The sequence below is a fragment of the Phaethon aethereus genome (genome assembly GCF_964289735.1).
Source record: "Phaethon aethereus genome assembly, chromosome: 2".
NCBI lineage: Eukaryota > Metazoa > Chordata > Aves > Phaethontiformes > Phaethontidae > Phaethon > Phaethon aethereus.
In genome coordinates this window covers 152,668,218-152,692,715 of record NC_138582.1, presented here as the reverse complement: position 1 = coordinate 152,692,715, position 24,498 = coordinate 152,668,218, and the positions used below count along the sequence as shown (strand labels likewise).

At 38.6% G+C, this 24,498-nt stretch overlaps 1 protein-coding gene across 1 annotated transcript in view; it reads right to left on the bottom strand.

Annotated features, from left to right (window-relative positions):
• The window catches only part of GPR158 (G protein-coupled receptor 158), a gene marked incomplete at its 3' end in the record, with an annotated part of 210,688 nt that overhangs the window by 62,401 nt on the left and 123,789 nt on the right, over positions 1 to 24,498 (bottom strand). The window contains exon 5 of the mRNA XM_081996293.1: positions 23,768 to 23,836. Coding sequence (XP_081852419.1) covers positions 23,768 to 23,836 — 69 coding nt within the window. The remainder of the gene's footprint in view (positions 1 to 23,767; positions 23,837 to 24,498) is intronic.

Here is a 24,498-nt window from a genome sequence, read left to right as displayed (position 1 = left end):
TGTCTTTCTTCCAATTTGAAGAGAAAAAATGTTATGTTACAGATCCTACCAGCTCTGGAAATATTCATTTATAAGTGACCTGAACATATGGCCTGAAAATGCATTTATATGCCATAAATTCTAGCCTCTACTTAGAGTTACTAATGATCCAGCTTCACTATTCCTATTTACATTGGCCTAATGAACAGTATTCTAAAGTCAAGTAATAAAAAGTTAACATATAATCCACAATGTCTTTAAAAAGAGACATGCTTGCACTCTGTAAACAGATTTGTTCACAACAAATTAAGTGTTATGCCCAACAAGGCTCACGCAGTAGAGAAAGGCATTCCAGTTTTTTTCCTAGTACTGGCTAAAACTTTGTCAGAAAACACTTCCGTAGCTTATGAGAGACATAACTGATGTCCTGGCTGATTCAGTTTTAAATGCTAGGGGCTGTAGGGTTCCCCAGGGGTGCATTCACAACCAGTAAGAGAAAGGGGATAACAAGAAAGACAACACACAAAGTCTGTATGCTCTTTGGGGAAAGAAAAGCCTAAGAACTAGTATTACCAAAAGGACTAGACCCCTATCCCAGGCAGCTGTGGGAACCATCTGGGGAATTGAGGAGAAACAGAAATCACCTTGAAACCGAGCTAAATCAAGAGATGAGTTATCATATATGTGCTCTGTATCTATCTCCAAACACAGAAATTGATGCCTAGCTTTTCACTGTAACAGAATAAACTATTTATGTTTAAACTTCTCAAATACAAAGAGATATTTCAATGGCACTGGCCCGGGCAGTGGTGAACCTGAAACAGTAAAACATGATAATTCAGGAATTACTAGGTCTCCGAGCCTAAGGGGCTATAGGCACTGAGCTGCTGGAGGTGGCAAATCCAATTGCTTGAGGGCAAATGTTTGCCCAGGAAAGGTGTCTTGCTGACCACTGTGAGTTACTGGATGCTTCTGCAGCATCCAGTACGAGACAGGGAGAAGGTCTGAAGCTCAGAAGTTCCCTTGAGACCATAATAGAGTGTGGCACAATGAATAAGATACCTAACACCGAAAAACACAAGACTGGAAAAAATAAAAGTCTGTACAATAGAACTAGTCACATCCCATCTTAAGAGAGAAGAGAAAATAAAGTCTGAATTGTATACTACTCTTTCCTTGTTCTCATTCAAATGTATTTCTGCTCCACCACCACCATAAAGCAAAAGAAGCAAATAAATACTTTTCATGGAATCCAAACAGAAATGGGCTTGGTTGGCCCAATGGATCTTCTTATCCATCTGCTTTGATGTGCACTTATTTCTGTTTTTGGTAGGTACATATCCGTCATACATATATTGGCTCACTTCTGACAGCCTCACATTCTTTAATACAGTTATCCTAGCAGCAACCTGAACAGCCTCAGAAGTCAGTCCCTGAGGACTTGAGAGCTGGCTGATGTCAGCAGTTCAGAAACTTCAAGCTAGCCTGATGTGGACTTGGTTGGATGTCAGAAGTTTCCACTGCAATCAACACTTTACCACAGAAAGTGTAAAATCTGTTTAGACATGATTTTTGAAAACAGAAGCAACTGTTGTGTTTGAAAATTTAAAGCCCACCAGAATCCATGTAGCTAACTGTGCACAGGGGAGAAATGTTTTTCCTGACTCACGCAGGTCACCAGCGCAGCCTTGAAGCACAAAATTAATGTATAGTCATTGAATGGATATTAAAGATACTTAGGAGCTAGCCAGGGAGTTAGGAGCCTTTGACTTCACTAAAAGGCAACTACCCAAATATTTTAAAAATATCTGTCTTCAAAAAGAGATGCAAGTGTTAAGAACAGTGTAGATCATGTATGCCCTTTGCACTCTCATCTGATGTTTCTTCTTCCTAAACATACACAAGGCTTTGGATTACCTTCCAGTTAAATACTGAAATATATATGAAAATGTGGGCTTCCTGACCAAGCAAATAGACAGGTTTTGAGTGGAGATTATTAGACATGCTCTTCCAGAAGCAACACTAAAAGCAAAGGTAAGCAGGTGGGATAGAAAGGGCTCCAGACACAGGCACATGAAGGATGACAAAAGAAGCACAAGTGAAGTGTAGAGGAGAAGCTGAGCTCCTTAACCATTCAACTATTTTCATGGTTTGCATTATATTCAATAAATGTGATTTAAAGTTAATAGAAGTAATTTCATCACAACATTTTATCTAGTCAACAGGTATGCATGCATAGGCACATTTCACAGAATCATTAAGGTTGGAAAAGACCTTTAAGACCACCAAGTCCAGCCATCAACCCAATACCACCATGCCCACTAAACCATGTCCTAAAATGCCACGTCTACAGGTTTTTTGAACACTTCCAGTGATGGTGACTCCACCACCTCCCTGGGCAGACTGTTCCAATGCTTGACCACTCTCTCTGTAAAGAAATTTTTCCTAATACCTAATCTAAACCTCCCCCGGCACAACTTGAGGCCATTTCCTCTTGTTCTGTCACTAGTTACTTGGGAGAAGAGACCAACACCCACCTCGCCACAACCCCCTTTCAGGTAGTTGTAGAGCGCAATAAGGTTGCCCCTCAGCCTCCTTCAAATTCCATTTCAAAAATTGTTCACATCAATGCAAAACTATGAAAGCGGAAAATCAAAGGAAGTTGTAAAGTCAAAATATCTTCTAAAATATTTGCTTCCTCTACCAGTTAAGTTTTTACATTCCAACTGTTTCTTTCATGTATCCATATACATTTTCTTCAGTTTGACATGCCACTTGGTAGATGACAACAGTCAACTGAATGTCCTAGTTTACCTACTTCATATATGAAAAATATAAAACTTTCTTAATGGATGCCCTACTATCATACTTCACAAAGATATGGTCATTCAAGAAGCAGAAAGAATCATTTTAAGGAGCTGAAATATGCCAAATGAAAAAGTCAGAATCTAGTCAGCCCAGTCATTTGCCAAATACTTGGCACATTTTAACAACAGGGTTAAGAATGTGCTAGTTTCATTTTATGAATAGAGAAATACACTATGCAATACAATATTTTATTAAAAACAAGGAAAATCCACCAATTAATTTTCAGACCACGCCTGTGATTTTAAGAAGAAGGAGCCTTTTCAAAACATAATGGTAAAGCAGTCTATATTAAAATAAATCTTGCAAGAGCTGCAGCTAAATCAAGACACAATAGACTAAATTATTCAGAGCAACTTGCCAAGTATACTTAACGCAAGACACAGGTCATAAAACAGACTCACAGAGACTTTTGCATTTCATTACAATATGGCTGACATCCCTCCAAATATACAGTGTAGAGAAGGGTTTTTATGTGAGTGTTTTTAAATAGTGACTTCTATCTGGGAAAAAGAAAACATGCAGCTGTTTAAGAGTTCCAAAAATACCTTATCTCCTGGTCTTAATGTAACAAAGCCAGTGAAGTATTTAACACCAAGTTTGTGAGAAAAAACAACCCAATGCTGTAGGTTCTTCAGGAATACCTCCTTCCTGGCTCCCTCTGAACTACACGTCAGGCAGGTTCACAAGCCAAGGTGGGATTTTTATTGACACCAACTTTTAAGATGGTTACTTGAAAAAGATAATAGGGACAGGAAATTTTTTGTTGGTATTTTGGCAACCGGTAATTTAGAAAACCTCCTTCCACAAAATACCAGCTGGACATCTTAATCCAGCCAGTGTTGATTTGTTTACTGCAGACAACACTGCTGGAACTATTGACTTTTCATTTTCAGTTTATGTACCTGTAGCAATAACAGCAGTGGGGACAAGCCAAAGGCCACAGTGTGACAAACCTCCAGTGGGAACACTCCACCTCTTAATGTTCTCAAATCAAGAACGGATGACCATCTGGGAAATCTGCTTTAGGTAAACTGGATCTACCAGTTTTAATAGAGAGGTAATTCCATGAATTGTGAAAATGAGTGACATACTCTGATGACATGATCTTAAATCTACATAAACCATATTAAACAAATTATATCATTAAATTTGGGGGTAATTAAAAAAGCCTAGAAGAAACCAGTCACAGCTGCAAACTCAAAATTCACTCCATAATAGAAACTACAGAAATAGGAAAGAAATACTATTTTTCCTCTTACTGACATTCTTATAGTTCTCATATCACATGGATATGAACATTTTTGCCTCCCAAAAAGTTGTGGATAGTTTTCTTGGCTAAGAGGGCCAAAGTGCTCATGCTCTTTGGTTCTAATCAAAAAGAAAAAAAAAAATATAAATCCAGGCAAGAAAAACTGTTATGCAGCATTGAGCAGATATTGACAAATTATGACTGAGAAAGTAAAAGAAATATAGAAAAAAAAATTTCCAGATTCAACACAATCAGGCTCTTGGGAGATTTTTTCTCGATCCCATATGATCCGGATCTCTAGGTGATTTTTGAAGAACAGCATAGATCAGCTCCACTCCTCTCTGCAGCACTGGAGCAGAGCAGCCTGAAGAACCAGCCCTCCTCTGCACACAGCATGGGCACATGGTCCTCTTCTCTGGAAACACAGACACATCCATAGGTAAGTCACTACTTGTGACTACGTAGTGACTTACCTATGGACGGCTCAGAGATGCTGCAAAGCAGTAGTTCAATAATGGCCTAATAAAGTCAAAGTGAATGTGATAAATGTATGAGCAAGATTATGACTATGGTTGCCTGGAAGTGCAGGGGACTTATCTCAGTGCAGAAGGAGACCTTTCTTCTATGTTCCTAAGACAACTCTAAGATCATGTCCTCAGAGTATGTCACTCATTTTCACAATTGTTTCTAAGACAACTCTTTTCCTCCAGATTTTCATTAGCAACTTTTTCTTCACAGAACTTATATTTTGTGATGTATTTCAGCCATTCTGGTTCTTAAGCATGGATAGAAAAGAAAAAACTCAATTACTTCTATAATTAGAGAACAGCTGAGGTTACTGGAAGGACTATAGACAAGGAAACACGCTTCTTATTTCCTCACCGCATTTAGGCTCCAAGGTGCAGGCTAACAAAGACTACAGCACAATTCCCATTTTTCTATTTTCATTGGCAGTTGGCTATTGAAAACATACTAGAAATAAATTCTGCTACTGCACATTTGTTGTCATGAGGGCTGCCATTTGTCTAGGTTTGTAAAGCATCCGCCACATTTCTGACCACTGCTCTTGCTACCTAAGAGTGCTGGGACTTGAAGACTCTTTAGAAAAACATCTTTTTCAGGTAGGAGCTCCCAGGTCTTGGCATCTGAATTTGAATTCAGAGGTAGCTGGGCCCTTACATTCCTTGCCAGGATGTCCAAGATACTGTCAGATCAATTAATCAGTAAAATTTTTATTTTTTTTAGAGGTAGGATTTCCTACCTCATGGAATTTAACCAGCACATTTAACCCTTAACTGGAGAAGTCTGACTCACCAACGTTTCAAATCCTTGCATTAAAGTGAACCACTAGGTCTCAGGAGACATATGAGTTCTACTTCTCCTGTCATAGAGCTTCAGAGGAGGAAAATACTCTTAAATAAATAAAAGCAGTACAGAACAGATACTTGGATGGTGCAAAAAATGAATGCTTTCACAAAACTTTGAGATCCTATAAAAATAAAACATCAAACATTTTTTACATGTAAGTTCTACATACACAGCCATTTCCTGATCTCTTCTCCAGTTGACATGCATGTTTGTGTGTTTATATATACAAAATTAACTGAATGCTTGTATGAATATTTATATATCTATACATTTATATACAGAAATAGATTTGGTGCTTTCCTTGTGATTTCTTTTTTGCCTGCAAAATCATGATTCTCTTTCAAAAGTTAGCTACTTTGCATACAGATTCTACAGCACAGTGATTCCAAAATAGCAACACAATTCAATTTAAGTATATCTGTGCCAATGTTTTCTTCTTGGTGAAAAGCAACACAGAACCTCATCAGTATTTGTCTCGTGCCATCCTAAGCAACCTGAAATACACTTTTAGTGCAGAAGAGTTCACAGGGGATCTCCATGACCCACAAAACACTCCTTCAAACGGTATGTGAGAAAGTCATATTCTCTATATTCACTCTCCTTCACCACATTCAACTAGGGTGATTTGATACAATAATCCCTATATTGACACCGGGAATAGATATCTGGAGTGGAGCTTCTACACACCTGAGCTAGGGAAGACAAGTGAAATGCCCAAGTCCAGGGCCATCAGTCTAAGCTCCTTCTCTATTCAGTGGGGAGCGTCACAGGCAGAGGGCAGCTCACATCGTCCTTCTACAGGCACCTAAGGTGGGTTACGAGCGCTGTCCTCCAGAGTTGCCTACTTTTCTCCACAGGCTATAAAGGAAGCCTAGGGATAAAATACGATGTTCAGAGGTAAAATTAATTAAAAAAACCCTGTACCACTAATAGCAAGTTTTACTCACAATTCTTGGCACTCTCCCCTTCTGAAATGAGTTCATGTGTAACTAGTAACCTGGCAGATCATGTAAAGCCCATCCTTCAACTCTGAAATACTACAGAGGACAAGCTGCAAAAGGCTTCAGAACTATTTAGCCTAATTTAATATTTACTGCTACTTTAAACTGGGGGTCTCAAAGGAAGCAAAGAGCTTTGGGACAGTTCAACTGATTTGGAGAGAAATGGGCCTAGAACACAAGGTATGTTTTGTGGATTTTAAGGCAACTATCAGGGAATGCAGAAACACAAATAAGATGGCAATGAAAGTAACACAGACATTAGCCTGACGTCTATGTTCCGAACGGACAGGTGTCAGTTCCATTACAGAAGAAAAATGCAAAAGTCTTAAAATGAAAAGCAATGTTCTCAGACTAGACATGCTAAATACAAGCTGTCAAGCAGCAATCTGGAGTAATGTATCAGCAACATGGCTGGATGAACTCAGAGAAGTCTGGGAAGAGGAATAACTGTTTAATAGTAAAAGAACAACATACTCAACTCTGAAAGAGCAGTCTTCAAAAGCTTCAACACGTGTAGGTGGCAACCAACTAAACAGAACAACAAATCAGAATAGAAATCTCCCCTTGGAAATGCTGCATGGAAGTAGAAGATAGGAGGGATGGATATAAGAGCAGATCTTCAGGAAATTGAGTGTGGACTTGAAAAACTTTAAAGAGTCTGTGAAGGACATTGAGCAGTTGGTGAGAAGTTTGAAGTACAATGGTGCAGGGAAGACAGGAGTCAGGTGAAAGGGGAGTTGCAAAACGTGAAATCATTGACTTGGGGGAAACTAAGGGTAATAAGTTCTCCTCCTCTGGAAAACAATGTTTCATAACACCTCAATGATTTGTATTGCTGGTCATCACCTGAAAAATCAGCAACAGTAAAATTTGTAAGGGCCAACAGGCACGCCTAATCTTCCAAATATCACATTTGCTAGCCTTTGCATACATTCTGGTTTTGCATAAAACTGCATTGGCAAATGCACAAGTAAACATACCGATGAATTCTTAATGTCTGACATCGGCAATTTCTTTTTCAAAAAGAAACAGATAAACCACAAAAACACTTGAGATGTAAGGCTGTGTTTGATGGGCATATCTTTGATCTTTAACATCTTTTTCAGTTGACATTAAAAACGTCACTCCTCTCTCTCACATGATATGACGTCTTTTCAGGTTCTAAAGATTTTAACTCAAATACCCAGAACAGCATTAGGACTTGCAGTTTGTTTTGCGGAACTATGCTTTCTCTGTAACTTAGGGTTTGTGTTTTTGTGATTAAAATTGCCTTTTATTTCAAACATAAACTAACTGTAGAGAAATAAATCGTGGATAAGGAAAAGAAACTCAGAGCAGCCAATTTTTTATTATTTTGAAAACTTAGTGGGATTAGACAAAACAACACATCTGTCCTCAGTGCAGCCATTAGCAGGTTTCTGAGGGAAGTTCTTGACAGTTAATGCTTTAACCTGGAAAACAACCAACTTGAAGCTATGTTTTTCCAGCGATAACAGTTGAGGTCCATATGCTACTCACTGCTCATACCTAAAAATATCTTAAGCATTCATTGGAGCAGGTATTAGAAGCCAGGTCTCTGGCTTCTAACCAATAGGTAAACTACCTTCCCTACTACACTGTAGAGTTAGATCAATATTTATGCTTATACTCATTTACTACTGCTTAACAAAGCAACTTCACAAAGCAGTGAAATGAAACAATAGCAGCACAAGAGGCTAAACACTTCTCATGCTACAGCATCTTAGACACAAAGCACTAAAATGTTCTTCAAGGTGGAACAAGTTTGTATCTTCTGAGCCAGAGAGGGGAACTGAACCCGAGTGTCACATCCAGAATGAGAACATTAGCAAGAGGGATATTGGATAAAAAAGGTGATCTATAGTTTGGGGGTTTTTTACCACCTATACCTGGTAAGAAAGTAAGGCTTGCACGGTGCACCTGAAGAGAGGGTTCAAATCTGCAGCCCTTTGTGAAGGAAGGCATTTCCCCCCCAAAAAAACCTAGGCAGATCATAAACTACAAATCCCTCTCTCTTTAGCACGTCCAACTCCCTAAGCTAGCAAAGCAGGCGTGCTGGCTTCTGTGTCTCTGACTGTGAGCACACAGCCCTCTAACATAAAGAGTATCTCACTTGACCTCAAGGCACCAAAATTAGGCACTGCAATCTGGAGTTGCAATGCTTAACCCTATGGTACGTTGAGTCCTTGCCACAATAAAAACCGAGGCTATGTTAGGAAACATGTTCCCTGCTAATGGCTTAACTGTTCAACCACCTTTGGTCTCCTCCTTTCAGAGACACTGACCAAAATTGCTATTATCAGTACCTGCTGATTCCCTCCTGTTGCTGCAGCTGTAAAAATAAAGCATTAGAAATACCAGTTTTCCAGGACCGGATCTCTCATTTGCATTCCTGACACATCTCACTTGCACGGTCCACAAAACGCATTCATTAACAGATCATCAAAACAGCAGAAGGAGGCTTTCTTCAAATGTTCCACTCCCTTCTGAGCACAGAGGGAGTCCTCCAAACATTTCCCTGATTTATCAAAGAAAAGGCCCACCCTCTACCAGGAGAGACATATTCTACTGCATTTTGCTGCTAGGTGGTCCTCTGCATTTAACAACTTTTATTTATTTATTTATTTATTTATTTAATTGAACTTCATTCTCCATCCTCCCTATCAAGCTGCTTGGAGTGTTGGATAAACAACTATGCAATAAAAACAGCATAAGAGCAAAATGAACAAGTTGTCACCAGAACTAAGAATGAGATGGTAAACAGAAACCAAAATAACCACAATCCAGGGGGCCAGGGAGGAACACAGCAATTTTTAAAAAGAGTAGTCAGGCTGGTAAGATGGATAGAAAGACAGATAGCAGTGAGATAAAACACCCAAAGCGGTGAGACCCCATATCTGAGACTGTCCAAAACAAGCACTTCAAGACCCACATTTAGATGAGGAGCTGAAAGAACTCAGAAGGCCATGAACTTCTTTTCCTTCAAAGTTCTTGAACACTTACTATATATATATCGCAACTATTTATGATTTAAAACAAACCCATTCAGGCAAATTTTGACAGGATTGCTTGTGACATGTCTGAGAAAAATGCATTACTTTAGATAGTCTAAGGAAATGAACCTAGCAGACTCAGTGTATCATGCTAAAAAATTTCATCTACTTTACAAAAGACACTCATGGAGGGGAAAAAAAAATGCTGTGAACTTTCTTAGGTAACTACAAAATCTCAAGAGTGTCTGCCATGCTATCTAGACCAACAGATTACTCAGCTAGTGTTTAGCAACAGGGACTTCTCTGTCCTATATTCCTTTCTCTCTCTTTCACTCTGAGTGGTTTCAACTTTATTTTTTTCCTGTTCTCTAATCTATATCATAATCAGTTAAGACTAAACATTACTGGAAGTTAGATCAAGGTTCCAAACTTTTTCTTCATTTGTTGAAAAAAACAGAGAATTACTTTTCCCAACTTTATTGTCTTCTCAATAATTCATTCTCTGTCAACTTGCTTGTTTCTTTCATCTGATCCTTATCTGGGGCCTTATCATTAATATAAACAATGACACGTGCTAATTATGGTACAAAATATGATTAGTTATCTATTATGAAATTAATTTCATGTCTACAAGTTCCTGGTCATGTCCGACGTCTGCTATACACTCTGGAGAGTCAAAACAGAAATGAGTGCCTTTCACAACTCCATCATTTGATATGAAATCCTTTTGATGTTATCAGGTTAGCCCCGTTTACAGACACTTGAGGAAAGCCGAATATACTAGAGGTTTCTTTTCCAAATATAGTAAGCACCGATGGCAGTTACCCTAAACAAAGGAGATATCCTGCCTGAGAAAATAAGTGCTCCTTATTATTTGTTAACTGCCACAACTAACAGCAGTAACTATAGAAAGTCATCTTAGGGTCAAACTGGATCAAGTTTCTCTTCCTGTAAACCTAGGAGTGTGGCATGTCTTTTGGTTCCAGAAAAGTTACATAAAGAGCAGCTAAAAATTAAATTTAGATTTTTTTAATATTCTTAGTGACATCTGAAATTAGCAGATACCTTATTGTTACCAATACTAAATCTATTAAACCTGCCTAAGACTTAACACTGTAGGAATTTAGGGTATGTTGTGATTCACTTATCTTCCAAAATTCCTGTATCTTCATAAAATAGAGCACATGATTGTCTAACAGAGCCTTATGTTGAGTTAATGATTAATATAGATGTTCCTTAGGTTTTTGTTATGACAGCATTTTGCCTTCTCTTCTTGTAGCAACAACTGGTGATTATTTGACCATAGAGTGCCTGCTACTATGGCAATAAATTATTTGGATAATGATTTCAAAGATCTAAATATGCCTCAAGGCTTGGAAAGTAGATACAAGTTTAATAAATATGGATATAAATAGATGACTAAATAGTCCAGCACACAGACTTCTCCAAATTAGTTCTTTACTGATTTCAAGGCAATGGTATCAATAAACACAGAAAAAAGGATGAGCTGACTCCATGGGCCCAGAAGCTCTGCCAGAATTTCAAAATAACACCTCAATTGTTCAGCATGCTGGTGGTTTCAGATTAGGAGTGTTAGAGAGAACATTGAGAACACTTGCTCTGTACCCCAATACAAGCTATATTTGAGAGGATTAGGCTAGTTAACAAATTTAAGCAAGATTAGCAGATTTCATAATGTACTACTGGAATATATAAAATTATTTCAGACTCTGATTAATGTGACAACTTGCACACTTGGATTGACAGGGAGGAAGAGATCTGAAGATTAAATCATAGTTCCAAGGTTTAAAAGCAGTGGTTATTTTAGCTATTCCCTATAGAAAATTACCAAATTTATAAGGAAGATAAAACTCTGAACAAGATACAACACTTGAAGGAAAAGTGGAAAGAACTTCCTTATGCCAACAAAATTTACTTTGCTTTTCTTCCTGAATGTCATTATAGTTTGCATAAGTACCAGCACACGCTATACAAAAATAAACCTGTTGGATACACATTTCTTTCAGTGAAAATGACAAAAAAAGTTTTGCTCATACAGGAAAAGCAGTATCTTTATGTATTTAATGGAAAAAAAGTTAAACGAAAAGCTATTAAGATTTCCTTTTAAGCAAAAATGTTTCTTCACCAAATTTTGTACACACACCATGAAGTAGAACCAAACCTCTTTGTAATATCTCTCAAGTAGCAAATGCCTGCAGTGGCTATGTGCTGCTGCCTGAATGGTGGTCAGACATAGCAGCAGCACAGGGCACGCTTTCCTGTGAGAATTTCGTAACAAAACTTTAGTCCATCACAAAGCACCAAATTTAGCACACCCAAGGAACATGCTCTGCCTTTGTGGTGGATCTGCCCATGTGCACCAGTCTGACACATTCAGAGTATGTCAGAATTAATGTGTATGTACACTAATGACTATGTTTTGCATTTTCCAGTTATTTGGCCTTTCAGATTACTTTTAAAACCAATGGCCCTGACACTGATAAAGTTTCCAGGTATTCCAAATGACTGCTTAGGCTTACTTTTGCCTGCTTTTTGGCTTACTGCCTTTCTCGCTACCCTTGAGTCAATCTCACACTGGACATAAAAAGCAAGTACTTTCCCTTGTCTGCAATATATAAGAGGAAAAGACATGACAAGAAACTGGTAGTCCTGACTTGCCAAGGGGTCTAAGGCATCTAAAGGATTACATTAACTTCAAGATTTATGCATTGCTATTAGTCACAAAAACCTTGCCTAATCCAGCATGCATCTGAACCCTCTCCAGCACTACCACTCCACACAAACATAACTCATGCCAGTGCCAAACTATGCAATGTCTAACTCCCTTCTGAGCCCTCTTCAGCTGTTACCATATAGGAGCCACTCTTGCTGGCAAGGCCTGGCCAGGGGACAGAGTAACCTCACTCAGCATGGAAAAGCAATTTTAAATCCCTGGTAAGTTCGAGAGAGTTCAAACACCCTTCTCTGTAATAGCATGCCAACCATGAGGCAGCTCAGTGATCTGAAGCTGGCCTGTTCTCAACCCTGTCTCACAGAGCTGCTCCAGTTTACATGGAACGCTTGAACGCATTCATCAGGACAGTCTGTACCTTATGAGCTCAGGTCACTGCCCTAAAACCAGACAACTCTAAGTTACAAATTCATGGTTCCGTGACTGTTCAGTAGAAGACTGAAATATTCATTTGAGTAAAATTGGGACCTCTACTTGCTCTTGCCTCTTGACGTTGCAAGCATTCCCACTGTTCTCCATGTTATCTTAAACCCTTCAGATTGAGGCTTTCTAAGTGGGAGTGATGCTTTTCTTCTTACTATTCCCCACTGCTTTGTTTATCATCTCATGTCTTGTCATGCAAGTTGGGTGCATCTCCAAAGAAATTAGTAAAGTAGTTCTGAAATACTCTGATTCAAGATAGCCAGTATGGCTGGGCAAGTCCTGCCTGACCTACCTACTGGCCTTCTATGCTGGAGTGACTACATCAGTGGACAAGGGAAGAGCTATGCATATAATTTATCTGGAATTCTATAAGGCCTTTGACGCAGTCCCCCACAAGATCGTTCTCTCTAAATTAGAGAGCGATGGATTTGATGGGTGGACTATTGGGTGGATGAGGAATTGTTTGGATGGTTGCATCCAGAGGGTAGTGGTCAATGGCTCAATGTCCAGATAGAGATCAGTAACAAGTGGTGTCCCTCAGAGGTCTGTACTGGGACAAGTACTATTTAATACCTGCATCAATGACATAGACAGTAGGATCAAGTGCACTCCAGGTTTGTGGATGACACCAAGCTGAGTGGCGTGGTTGACATGCTTGAGGGATGGGATGCCATCCTGAGGGACTGGGACAAGTTCAAGAAGTGGGTCCATGGGAACCTCCTGAGGTTCAACAAGGCCAAGTGCAGGGTCCTGCACCTGGGTCGGGGCAACCCCCAGTATCAATACAGGCTGCGGGGTGAAGAGACCGAGAGCAGCCCTGCCGAGAAGGACTTGGGGGTACTGGTGGATGAAAAGCTGCACATGAGCCGGCAATGTGCACCTGCAGCCCGGAAGGCCAACCATATCCTGGGCTGCATCTAAAGCAGTGTGGCCAGCAGGTCTAGGGAGGTGATTCTGCCCTTCTACTGCACTCTGGAGAGACCCAACCTGGAGTCCTGCATCCAGCTCTGGAGCCCTCAGCACAGGAAAGACAGGGACCTGTTGGAGTGAGTCCAGAGGAGAGCCACAGAAATAATCAGAGGGATGGAACACCTCTCCTCCTATGACGAAAGGCCAAGGGAATCAGGGTTGTTCAGCCTGGAGAAGAGAAGGCTCCAGGGAGACCTTATTGCAGCCTTCCAGTACTTAGCAGGGGATTATAAGAAAGATGGGGACAGACTTTTAGCAGGCCTTGTTGTGACAGGACAAGGGGTAACAGTTTTAAACTAAAAGAAGGTAGATTTAGACTAGATCTAAGGAAGAAATTTTTCACCCTGAGGGTGGTGAAGCACTGGCACAGGTTGCCCAGATAGGCGGTAGATGCCCCATCCCTGGCAACATTCCAGGTCAGGTTGGACGGGGCTCTGAGCAACCTGATCTAGTTGAAGATGTTCTATGAAGATGGTCATTGCAGGAGGGTTGGACTAGATGATCTTCTAACCCAAATTATTCTATGATTCTATGAATACAGTCCACATGGGACTGGAATCAGGTTTTTTCTGTTTTTTCTTTTCAAGCCTAAATCAAATGTTCTCAGGTCATTCTCACAGAATACCTATCATCTGTAGCAGTATAAAAACAGTTGCATGCTACCAGACCTTTGAGAAGATGAAAAATTCACCATCCAATGCGTTCTTGCTCACTCCTTTAATAAAATATTTTTAAACACTTTCACTGTTATTATTAGTAACAGCCATTTGTAATGTGATTATTATTCATTGATCAGGACCCTGCTGTGCACGGTACAGCTATGCAAAACACTCCTGTATCAAAGAGTTCATAATTTAAATACGAGATGAGAAACCACATATCAATACAGAGGAAGCACAAGGCAAGAATAAAATATTTATCTTCTACAATTATGTAAGTGGTGGTTTAGGAAAGAAGAAGAAAGCTTGCAAGGACAAGTGAGAAATAACTGTATGCAAGCAAAGAACAAGCACTGAATGTACAATCTGTGGTTTTACAGACATCTTCTATAACATGTAATCACAACAAGGCAGCACTATATCAAGGTACAAGATGTAACTTCTGTCTTGTTTTCATTTCTATACCGTTTGATTGCTCAATTTTGGATTAATTTTCCTGTTGCTATATTAGACGTTTTGCTAAGTTTTAATTCTTAGGAGCAAAGTTCTGTATTCTTTCTTCTCATTATCATCCCTTCCTTTTTCTCTTTACGTTGCTTTTACTAACTAAATGATATGCAATAAGGCTTTAGCATCCTGGCTTATTTAAAAGATTAACATCAAAGAATAATGAAAATTATGGATGTTCTAAATAATTTAATATAAATTTGATAAATGATACACTGTAAGACAACTGTATAAAAATGTTCTTTGCTTGCACTTGCAACTTTTTGTGTGATGAAAGAAAGTCTTATTTCATCCTCTTATTTTCTATGTTTTTTGTCCATATGTATTACCTTAGAATTGCCTTTTTTTTTTTTTAAGCTTTGAAATCCTCCCATCCATTTCTGATAAGAGTTTTGATTGAATTGGTATATTTGTCTCTTTGCTCCCTTTTTTTTTCAAGAATTATTGAACTGTATCATGCCACTACAAGAAATCTACTTTGGATGCAGATTTCAAAGAGAGATCAGCACATGGATGCTGTATATTGGGTATGAAGGACACGATTTTCCTTAATAGCTTCCTCAAAACTTGCATATAATTGCAGATCTGTGCTTAGTCCCACAAAGGCAGAGGATCTAGAAATCAAATAGTTTGTATAAAACAGATTGCTGAAAATACTATTGCTTTTTCTATGTGGTCCTAATATACCAAATTGTATGCATTAAATCAGAAGGTTTATATCACACAGGAAAAAGCTGTTTTTTGTAAGGAGTAATTTCGTGCTCTAGGGAACATCTTCTATTCCATCCCCAGTACTACTGTTACTTTCAAGAACAGAAATCTCATCTCTCCCTACTTGGTGTGGTGTAGATTTAGACCCAGGCACTACTCTTTTGAATGTCTCATTTTCAGAAATCAATCTGGCTAGGTTCGTGGTGAACTTTTACCTGCTGGTCCCTAACTCTTCAATTTTTAACCCTGTCAATCTACAATTTTTAGTATTTCTGCCAGATGATTATTATTTATAATAGGGGAAATACAGTACTTGTACAACTAGTACTTGTTGATGTGTTTGAATAATTTTATATTGCAGCTTATATTTTATGTTGTAAACTTGTCTCTGCTCTCATAAGTATTTATATTACTTTTTGCAGTTCCACTCTACAAGTAAAAAGCTAATTTCTTATTTACATTAGGTCATAAGTGGTTTTGGAGTAAAATAATTGATTTAAATCCCACTAATATCCCAGAGTTTAGAAATCAGAAGTTTAAAAGTGCTACACTGTAACAAAAACTCCACACTATCACTATTATAATTCTATAAGATTTTTCCATGGCAAAGATTTCACTAGCTATCATAAAATTTTGCCTGTAAACTGAAAACTGCTTAACAACATCTAGCAGTTGGTATTAAAAACCATAAAGATATCATTGCCTGCATCTGCTCGGTTCTCAGCATGTAGAATGACTGAGTAAGGGCAGTCTTATCTGTGATGGATGAAATCTCCTTTCTTAAGAATGTCTTCCAAAAATATCAACTTTTCTCTTTCTCCATTATAATACATTGAATTTCTCATCTCTCCGAATTATTAACCATTAATCATCCTCCATGGTGTGACACTTAAACTCCAAGTAGATGGTTAGGAAATACCTAATGCATTCATACATAAAAGAAGACGGACTGAGAAGAAAAACCACGTGAGAAAAACCCCCATATTTCAGCTTCTGTATTATTCACAGCGAACAGGCTTTGAGAGGGAGATTCTGCCTTTCCCTCTTCCTCTGTGTTGATGCAGAGTACTCTGTCAAGTGATATGGAAGTTGACAGGTACGATACCATGTTTTATCACCCAGCTGTACATATTATACCTGTCCGTGGCTTACCTTTAATATCTCAACCTCATATTCCAAGGCATGGTGAGTTAACGTACCACTCGTTTCACTCTGACAGCATTGGTTTACAATTGCACTCCATTTCATATCAGAAACAGCTTGGTAGTATCAGATTATCTAAGTCAAGTCTTCCTTAGGCATGAACGGCTTCGGCTTTCATTTTGTTTCAGATTCTTACTGACTCAGGTCACAATAACCCTGAACTAAGGAAGCAGGCAACAGCAGAGTCTAGCAAGTTCAGCAAGATTTAACTACCAGCTACAGGCCTTGCACTTGACTACAGTTGCTGCTCCTCGGGTCTCAGGTATGAAAGCATGAATAAACAATGGTGGAATAATACAAATATGCTCCTGAAAGCCACAGAAAGACACTTGGCTAAGCGAAAAAAACAAATGCAATTTGTGTCCCACCAATGTGAGTCTCTCAGGTGCTAAACTAATTAGTGAAGGTAAATCATTGATATCAAGACTATGCCGGACTGACAATACGTCAAATGTTGATGACGACTTTTAATATTTTCCTTTCTGGCACAGTTCAATTCTGGCTCATCTCTCTTATCAAAAACTCTTCCATTAGTTTAATAAAAATGTGGTATATAATTTTTCATTATCTTTCCTGTAAAAGTTCTATCACATTATATTTTGAACAAATAAGTCACTACAGCAAAATTTGAACATATGCTAAAACACGATGCATATTGACTCAGTTCACTTGCACAGTGGTCAATATGAGCATCAAAACATGTCTGGCTAAGAAAAACACTCCTACCCTTTTTAGCTTATATGCCACTGAGATCCGACAAGAGTTACATAAAATAAAGTACATAATCATTCAATAAGACTTTTATCCTGTTTTGTTACTCTAATTAAGCAGAAACAGGGGCCCAAGTGAAAACCTTCACTAATTAGACTTTTTTTCTGCCAGGTACTGTTCAGTGATTCCTTGGCTTGCCTACAGCACTGCTGTGGTCTGCCACTCAAGTGTTAGCTAAGCCCCTAATGGTTTAGCTTTAGAGAGCAGAGCAAAGATGATGAGTTATTATAGCATGGTTCCAGGCGTTAGTAAGGATTGTGGTCTGGTTTTATAATACTGAAGAAGGAAAGGAGGTCATTCAGAGTAGTAGTGTTTGTCTACTACTTTGAAAAGAAGACGTTAAAGTAGGGTCTTTATCTACAAATTCTTATATATGTAAGTAAGTGTATTCATGCGAGTTACTTCAGTGGAATTATGAGTAAAGAGGAAAGACCACAAAATCTTGCCCTGCTCCCCTCACCATAAGATTAATTTCACTGAATGAAAGGCTGACAAGACTGTATCACGTAAATCCCTACAAGCCAGCAGTGCAAGACAGTCATTTAAAATAAAAAGGTCAATGAAAACCCAATGTGGCAGTTGGTTCAGGTCACCGACTGCTGCCCTTTTCTCTCCAGCTCTCAAGCCCTGCACACACACATATACTTGGCTATTCAGTGAACCTAGGTTCTGACAAACGTGTCCTTCAAACTCAGTTCTCAAAAAAGCTTTCTGAGTAACAAAAATAACACTGCCCTCCCACAGTCCTGTACTGCACCTTTGGATCTTGTGGAAGGAGGAGATCAGATTTTGTCTTGCTATTGCAAGTAGTCTCACAAGTATGAGCGTGGGATTCCAAGATGTGAAAGAATAGTAACATCAGTACCTGTACCTTCACTGACCTATCTACAGCCTGTCATTTATAAACCCCACTATATGTTCCAACATCACATACTTCATCACAAGATTCAAAAACTACAACCACGTGACTTTATTATGAGCCTGCACACTGCCCAGTTGGGCAGTCTCTATCCTTGCAGGTTTTTAAGACCTATCTGGGTAAAGCCCTTAGTAACCTTCTCTTACAGCTAGTCTTATAGATGACCCTCCTTTGCACAGGAGGTTGGACTAGAGGTCTCCTGAGGTCCCTTCCAGCCTGAAGTACCCTGTGAACGCAGCACACAGACATACACAAACACACACAACAATTTCCTCACCAAATTCCACTTATATAATTCCTTGGAATTTATGGTGTCATAGTGCTACTGTTTCCAATATCCCAAATATTTGTCATCTACACAGAGATACCACTATCAAATCAAGGTCATGAGACATATAGCTGTGGCTAATTACAGTTCTAGATGTGGATTATCATATATACAACAGATTCTAGTTATCTCCTTGATAATAGCTACTAGATTTTTTAGGACAGCTATGTAGATTAGTGACAACAGAACCATAAATAACTCTTACACTGTGTATCTTGTTTTTGTGCTATTTCAAATTTAAACCCCGTACTTCTTATCTGCCAAATCAAGAACATGGAGAAGAAATTACTCCCTTCCTCTTTGCATCATGGTACTCAGTAACTTTTATTGCTGGCTCTAGAAATGATATCATAGTATTGCACAGATTTCGGAGTGTATTTTGGAGTTTCAGTTAAAGTAGACTAGCAGTATGGAAATTGTTTAATATATCAGATAACCCACAGTTGCCTAGGGTGGAATTCATTGCCATTTGAGGCAAGTAGCCCAGGCTTCCTTTACAGTCAGTGGAGCCTAGGCCATGATCTACCTCATCCTCAAGTTGAAGTCTAAAATGAGCTGTAAAAGGCCCTGTTTCTCTTCACTATTTGCTGAGTGTAGGATGATTTGTTTCAGCCATGGATATCTATAATAGAAACACAAACTCCTAGAATAATTTCACTTGCAAGGGAATTCCAGAGGTCATCTAGTCCAGCCCCCTGCTTCATGGAGGTCTAATCACGTCAGGGCTGTGCCCAGTCAAGTCCTGATACCTCCAAGGATGGCGATTCCACAACCTCTCTGGGCAACATGTTCCACTATTTGACCACCCTTATGGTAAAAAAATGTTTCCTGGTCTCTAACCAGAATTTCCTATTTTCCAGCTTGTGTCCATTACAGGTGTCTAAAATCAGCTGAGATCTGTCCCCTAAAGCAATTAACAATATTGCGTTTGTGCTCACTTTATTTGAAGGTCTTTGCAACATGCAAAGTTTTCAAACCTGTGGTAACGAGAGATGTGTTCCAAGCGTTAGCAAGATAGGGAGTTAGGAAAGGTCTAAAAGCTCCACCACAGTCAGTATTTCTGGAAAAGAAAAGTAATGAGATTTCTCCCCTCAGGTGCCAAGTATAGAAGTTAAGAGACTCCTCCATAAGACAGTCAGGTTTTGGCCCTCTCTTCAAAATCGAAGAGCAAACAAATACAAGCAAAATCAATTAGAAAGCCCAGCATTCATTTGGAGGAGGCCCATCAATAACTGGGAACACTACATAAAGGGAAATCAGAGATGTTACTGTGAGAACTAGAGATAATGTAAAAAATGAGAGCCTCAGAAATGAGAGCTGCCCAGCAACTGCTGGGTAAAATCTATGCATTTGTAAGAGACAAAGCTCATCTGCCTGCTTATAATTCAGGGAAGATAAGTGTGTTGTTATCAATATAGCAGAATTTGAATAATAAATTTTGGTGGAGACCATCATTTGCACTTCCCATTTGGTTAGAAGGGCATTGTAACAGCTGTTTTTGTCACCAAAAGCAGCTGGCTGGTGATATTATTTTTCAATTAATGATGCTACACTATGAATAGATTACTGCATATAGACATGAAAACAATGACAGTTAGTGAAAGAAATTCAGCAATGTAACAAAGTAGGTTTTGGTTTCCTTTTAATTGGAGGGTAAGGAAAGTCAGAGATGCAATAAAGCCCTTCTGGAGACAGCGAAATTTGTATGCTGAAGGCTCTCAAAACAATTCAAGACAGACTGGGTGAATGGATCTAGAAAAAGTGAGAATTAGGAAAGCGTAGAGGAGCAAAGACTAAAGATGCAAAAGACAAGGCAGTGTTGAGAAAATCTATGGGGATTTTGATTTTTAAATAAGAATGTTATTTTGCACTGAATTCTTAAATGAACCAAGACTTGAGTTATTTAGAACTGAAATGCTGTCATTTTATCTCTTTACATTATATACGCATTAAGGCAAGCTGTGTAATTCTGCACTTAGTTGAATGGGAAAGCTTTTTGGTTTTACCTTCCAAATCACAAATGAAGAAGAGATGAAACAAACAGGAAAACAGCCTTATGTTAAAGGAGAACAGCTTACTGCAGTCATGCTTTTCTGGCCCAAACTGGTGAACTCTATCCATATTTTAAGTTGCATTTCATGCTAGCTGTGGAAAACATAGCCTAATTTGGGTGTACAAGAGGTGAGATCTACACTAATTAGTCTTAAAGCTCTAATGTACTCCTCTATCATAATATAAGGACCAAATCAAATACTTGAAACAACACTACCTCTGTGCGCATGTTAAATCTTTAACCACATCACCGAGTCACAGAATATTCCCAATTCTTAGAAACAAATAAAAACGGCAAATAACGAGAAGAAGTAAATAAACAATGGATACGACCCAGGAAAAATAAGATCTGCTTTGCATGCATATGACTTATAACTGATACGATAATTGATAATCTATGCTCTACACCTTGCTATGAATGAACATGTGTGTGAATGTCAGCTGCTGCAAACGAGACTCTCCTTTTACAGCTTGGGTTTTCTTTCTTTTCTCATGACATCCTGCTCTGCTTTGTGCTCCTTTTCCAGAAAAGAAGCAGGTGAACACCTTTAGATACTGTCCATGTACAGCAAAATGCCAAAGAGTTCATATTCCAAGGACTCACACCCCATAATTCACACCTTGCAGTAACACAGGCTTTTCTTTCTTAAAAGATTATATAATAGACGACTCTGGCTATGCTTTCTAGTCTTCACACATGTATTGTTCCACTGCCTTGTCCTGGATCAGAAACTGATGAAAGCTTCCTTGCAGTGAATTGAGGGACAGAGATATTGAAATCCTGATACTTCTATATCAGTCACAATCTTTGTTTTTTACAAAACCATATTCTTGCGGTTGGTGAAATGAGGATTAATTTATCTCTCTGAACATTAATTTGTCCTCCCACTACCACACTCACTACATTTCTCCCCTAAGACCTTGAAAAAAGAAACAATAACATTTCTCTCTTTTTTTGTTTCAGCCTGCAGGAGTAACAGCCTGCTTAGTAATCACCTGTGTAAGAAAGAAAGAGAGCCCCAGCAAAGAGTGTGGGAGCATAAAGCTGTAAGAAAGAAGTCAGGTCGTACACGTTGCATATTAGTTTCTAACAGGATGTGTTCTCAGTGGACTGTTTTACGTAGTATGAGAACGAGATGTGCAGAGGACAAGTCCTAGTCAAGTATCTACATCCAAACTGGGAGACAGGATAATGAGGACTTTTCAGTGAAAGATTTTTCCTCAGAATATGCCAAGTTATCATTCTGTACTTGCTGTACATTTAACTTTGTTAATGTCAATGAAAAAAAAAAGGGGGAAGTGTTTAAACATCAGCAAAAAGCTGAGGGGATGTTTCAGTTATTGAACCCCTCCCAGCTCCGTTTCCTTTCCTCTCTTCTCCCTCTGCATTTTAAGGTTGTGGATGGCCATCTCTTGCATCTAACAGGATGGTTCTGCTTCAAGTCGACTGCTCAGAGAGAAGTCTTTCTCCACTGACAGTATCTAAGTATCCCTGACGCGGAGCACCTGAAGCCTGAAGACAGAGACCCACCAAAGGACATTTGTCCTTTGTGAAATACAACAATTAGAGGATCAAGACAAGAACTGGGAAAGAAACTGAATTAGTGACAGGTGAGAAGACTGCAGGCGCAGCAAGAGCTATGATGAGACTTCTGGCATACTTTGGAGTTGAGGTTGAACACTGACTGGTTCTTATGGACCCTCGACCTAGGGAAGCCACTATATGGCTCCAGGGTTCTCTGGGAAAGCAAAGAGGAGACACCCATGGAAAGGAAACCCCTCGCATCACGCTTTATGCTATGAATTTCTGTTAAAGCTTCGCAGCATTTCTACACCTGCTGAGGAAGCAGTGCAAGGGCTTTCTGTTCTGCTCACTGGAAAAGAATATGAAAGAAGCTCTGAAAACCCTGGGGAGAGGTACTGCAAGTTGCAAAAAGCATTTGTACAATATGGAAAATCCAAAACTTCTTTCTTCCTGACATCTGCAAAGTGAAAGATGACAAAACACATAAAACTATCCTAGAAAAGCACACGCTTTTTCTTTAGAACTTGAAAGGTCCACATGATTCAAAAAGTCACGTAAAAAAATTCCATCAGGATTTCTGTTTATTATAGTATTCTTCACACCGTATTCTACTACAGTTCATTTGCTACTTGTTCTTCAACTGCTAAGGAGTTTTGTCTTCCAGCTAGTCTCTCAGTAACTACTTGATGGTCTGTAAAAGCACAGAAGATTCTGACTACTGAGGAAAAGAGAACATAAACGTATTTTAAAATAATCCACAACTCCATCTTTGTTTCTGTCTCCTGATCTGCACGCTTTCTATCACCTTCATTCAATTTACACTTTGATGTCGTGCTTTATCTAGCCATTATACTGCATTTATACAACAGTTAACAAATGCAGGTTTTCTGGGATTTTTGTAAAGAGGAAGAATCTATATTTCTATGGGTTTTGTGATGTATTCCTCATGTGACTGTAAAATTACTTCTTTTTTTTCCACTTACAGCATAGGGATAATAACATCACATTTTCCCAAATACATGGTACTGCAGATGTCACGTAGCTTCAGAAACATCAAAATATATGCCAGTAATACACTGAAATAATTACTCTCCTTTGTACTACATTCCAGAGAAATACCTGATATAGTCAGTTTCCTCCTTTTACACACCTTGCATATTTTTTCCATAGCATAATTTAGAGAGATATTGTCTTTCAAAGCAAAAATTCAGCTTAACCCAGAACACCTAAAAACTTCCAAGTAAAAAACACTGGGAAGTTCCCTAAACTGAAAATGGAGAATTATTACAAATATAGTAAAACATTCAAGTGTTCTTAAGAATATTTACACAACACAGCACACTTTATAGTCAGATTAAACTAATCATTACATAAATAGTTTTGACATTTATATTTTCACCAAGGTGATTCATACAATGTTTTAAAATGTCAGCAAGGATATAATTTTTCAAAAAAGTTATAGTTTGACTTACCGGGAAGTACAGAAGAAGTGATCCAAAAAGAATGGTTTCCAACAGCACCAGCCCTGAAGCCCTGATACTCTAGAAGACAAAAAACAATACAAAATACTAGAAAATTCTCTCTGTGTGCCATTTACATGCTGGGTTCTTTGCAGAAGGCACCTTCACTTTTGTCAGTATAATGCTTCCACAGTAATGCTTATTAAAGCACAGTATTAAGCTGTCTGTCATATTGGCATACTCCACATTCTTCAATTCACAGGCTCATTACAATGGTTGTGTTTTACAAAATCTAATCTAAAAAATCACTCTTTCCCATGTTAAATACTATCCAACACACATTATCTGGATACGTTTTGAAACTGCTAAAATTGCTCTCAAGTGTAAAGAATTATAGAACATGGGAAAAAAATCTCTATCTGAATGGATTTACAAACTAATTTTTGGTGCCCAGAGGAGGAGTTTCTACTTGCAAAACACTGGTGGAATTTTTTAGATAAAAATTCACCTTTTCAGTGAATCTATAATCTCACTCAGATTTCCTATTTAATCATTCTTTTTTTCAACTGGTCACTTTTACAACATCTAAAGTACTGAACACAGGTTGAAAGACATCAAGAAAATTCTTAGGAAGCTTTTTTAATATAAGATAATTATGGAGCTACCTAATTTCTAGCAATGGTGAAATTTTGCAGCAAAGGTTATCTAAAGTATGTATATCAGCAGAGACATCATCAACATGC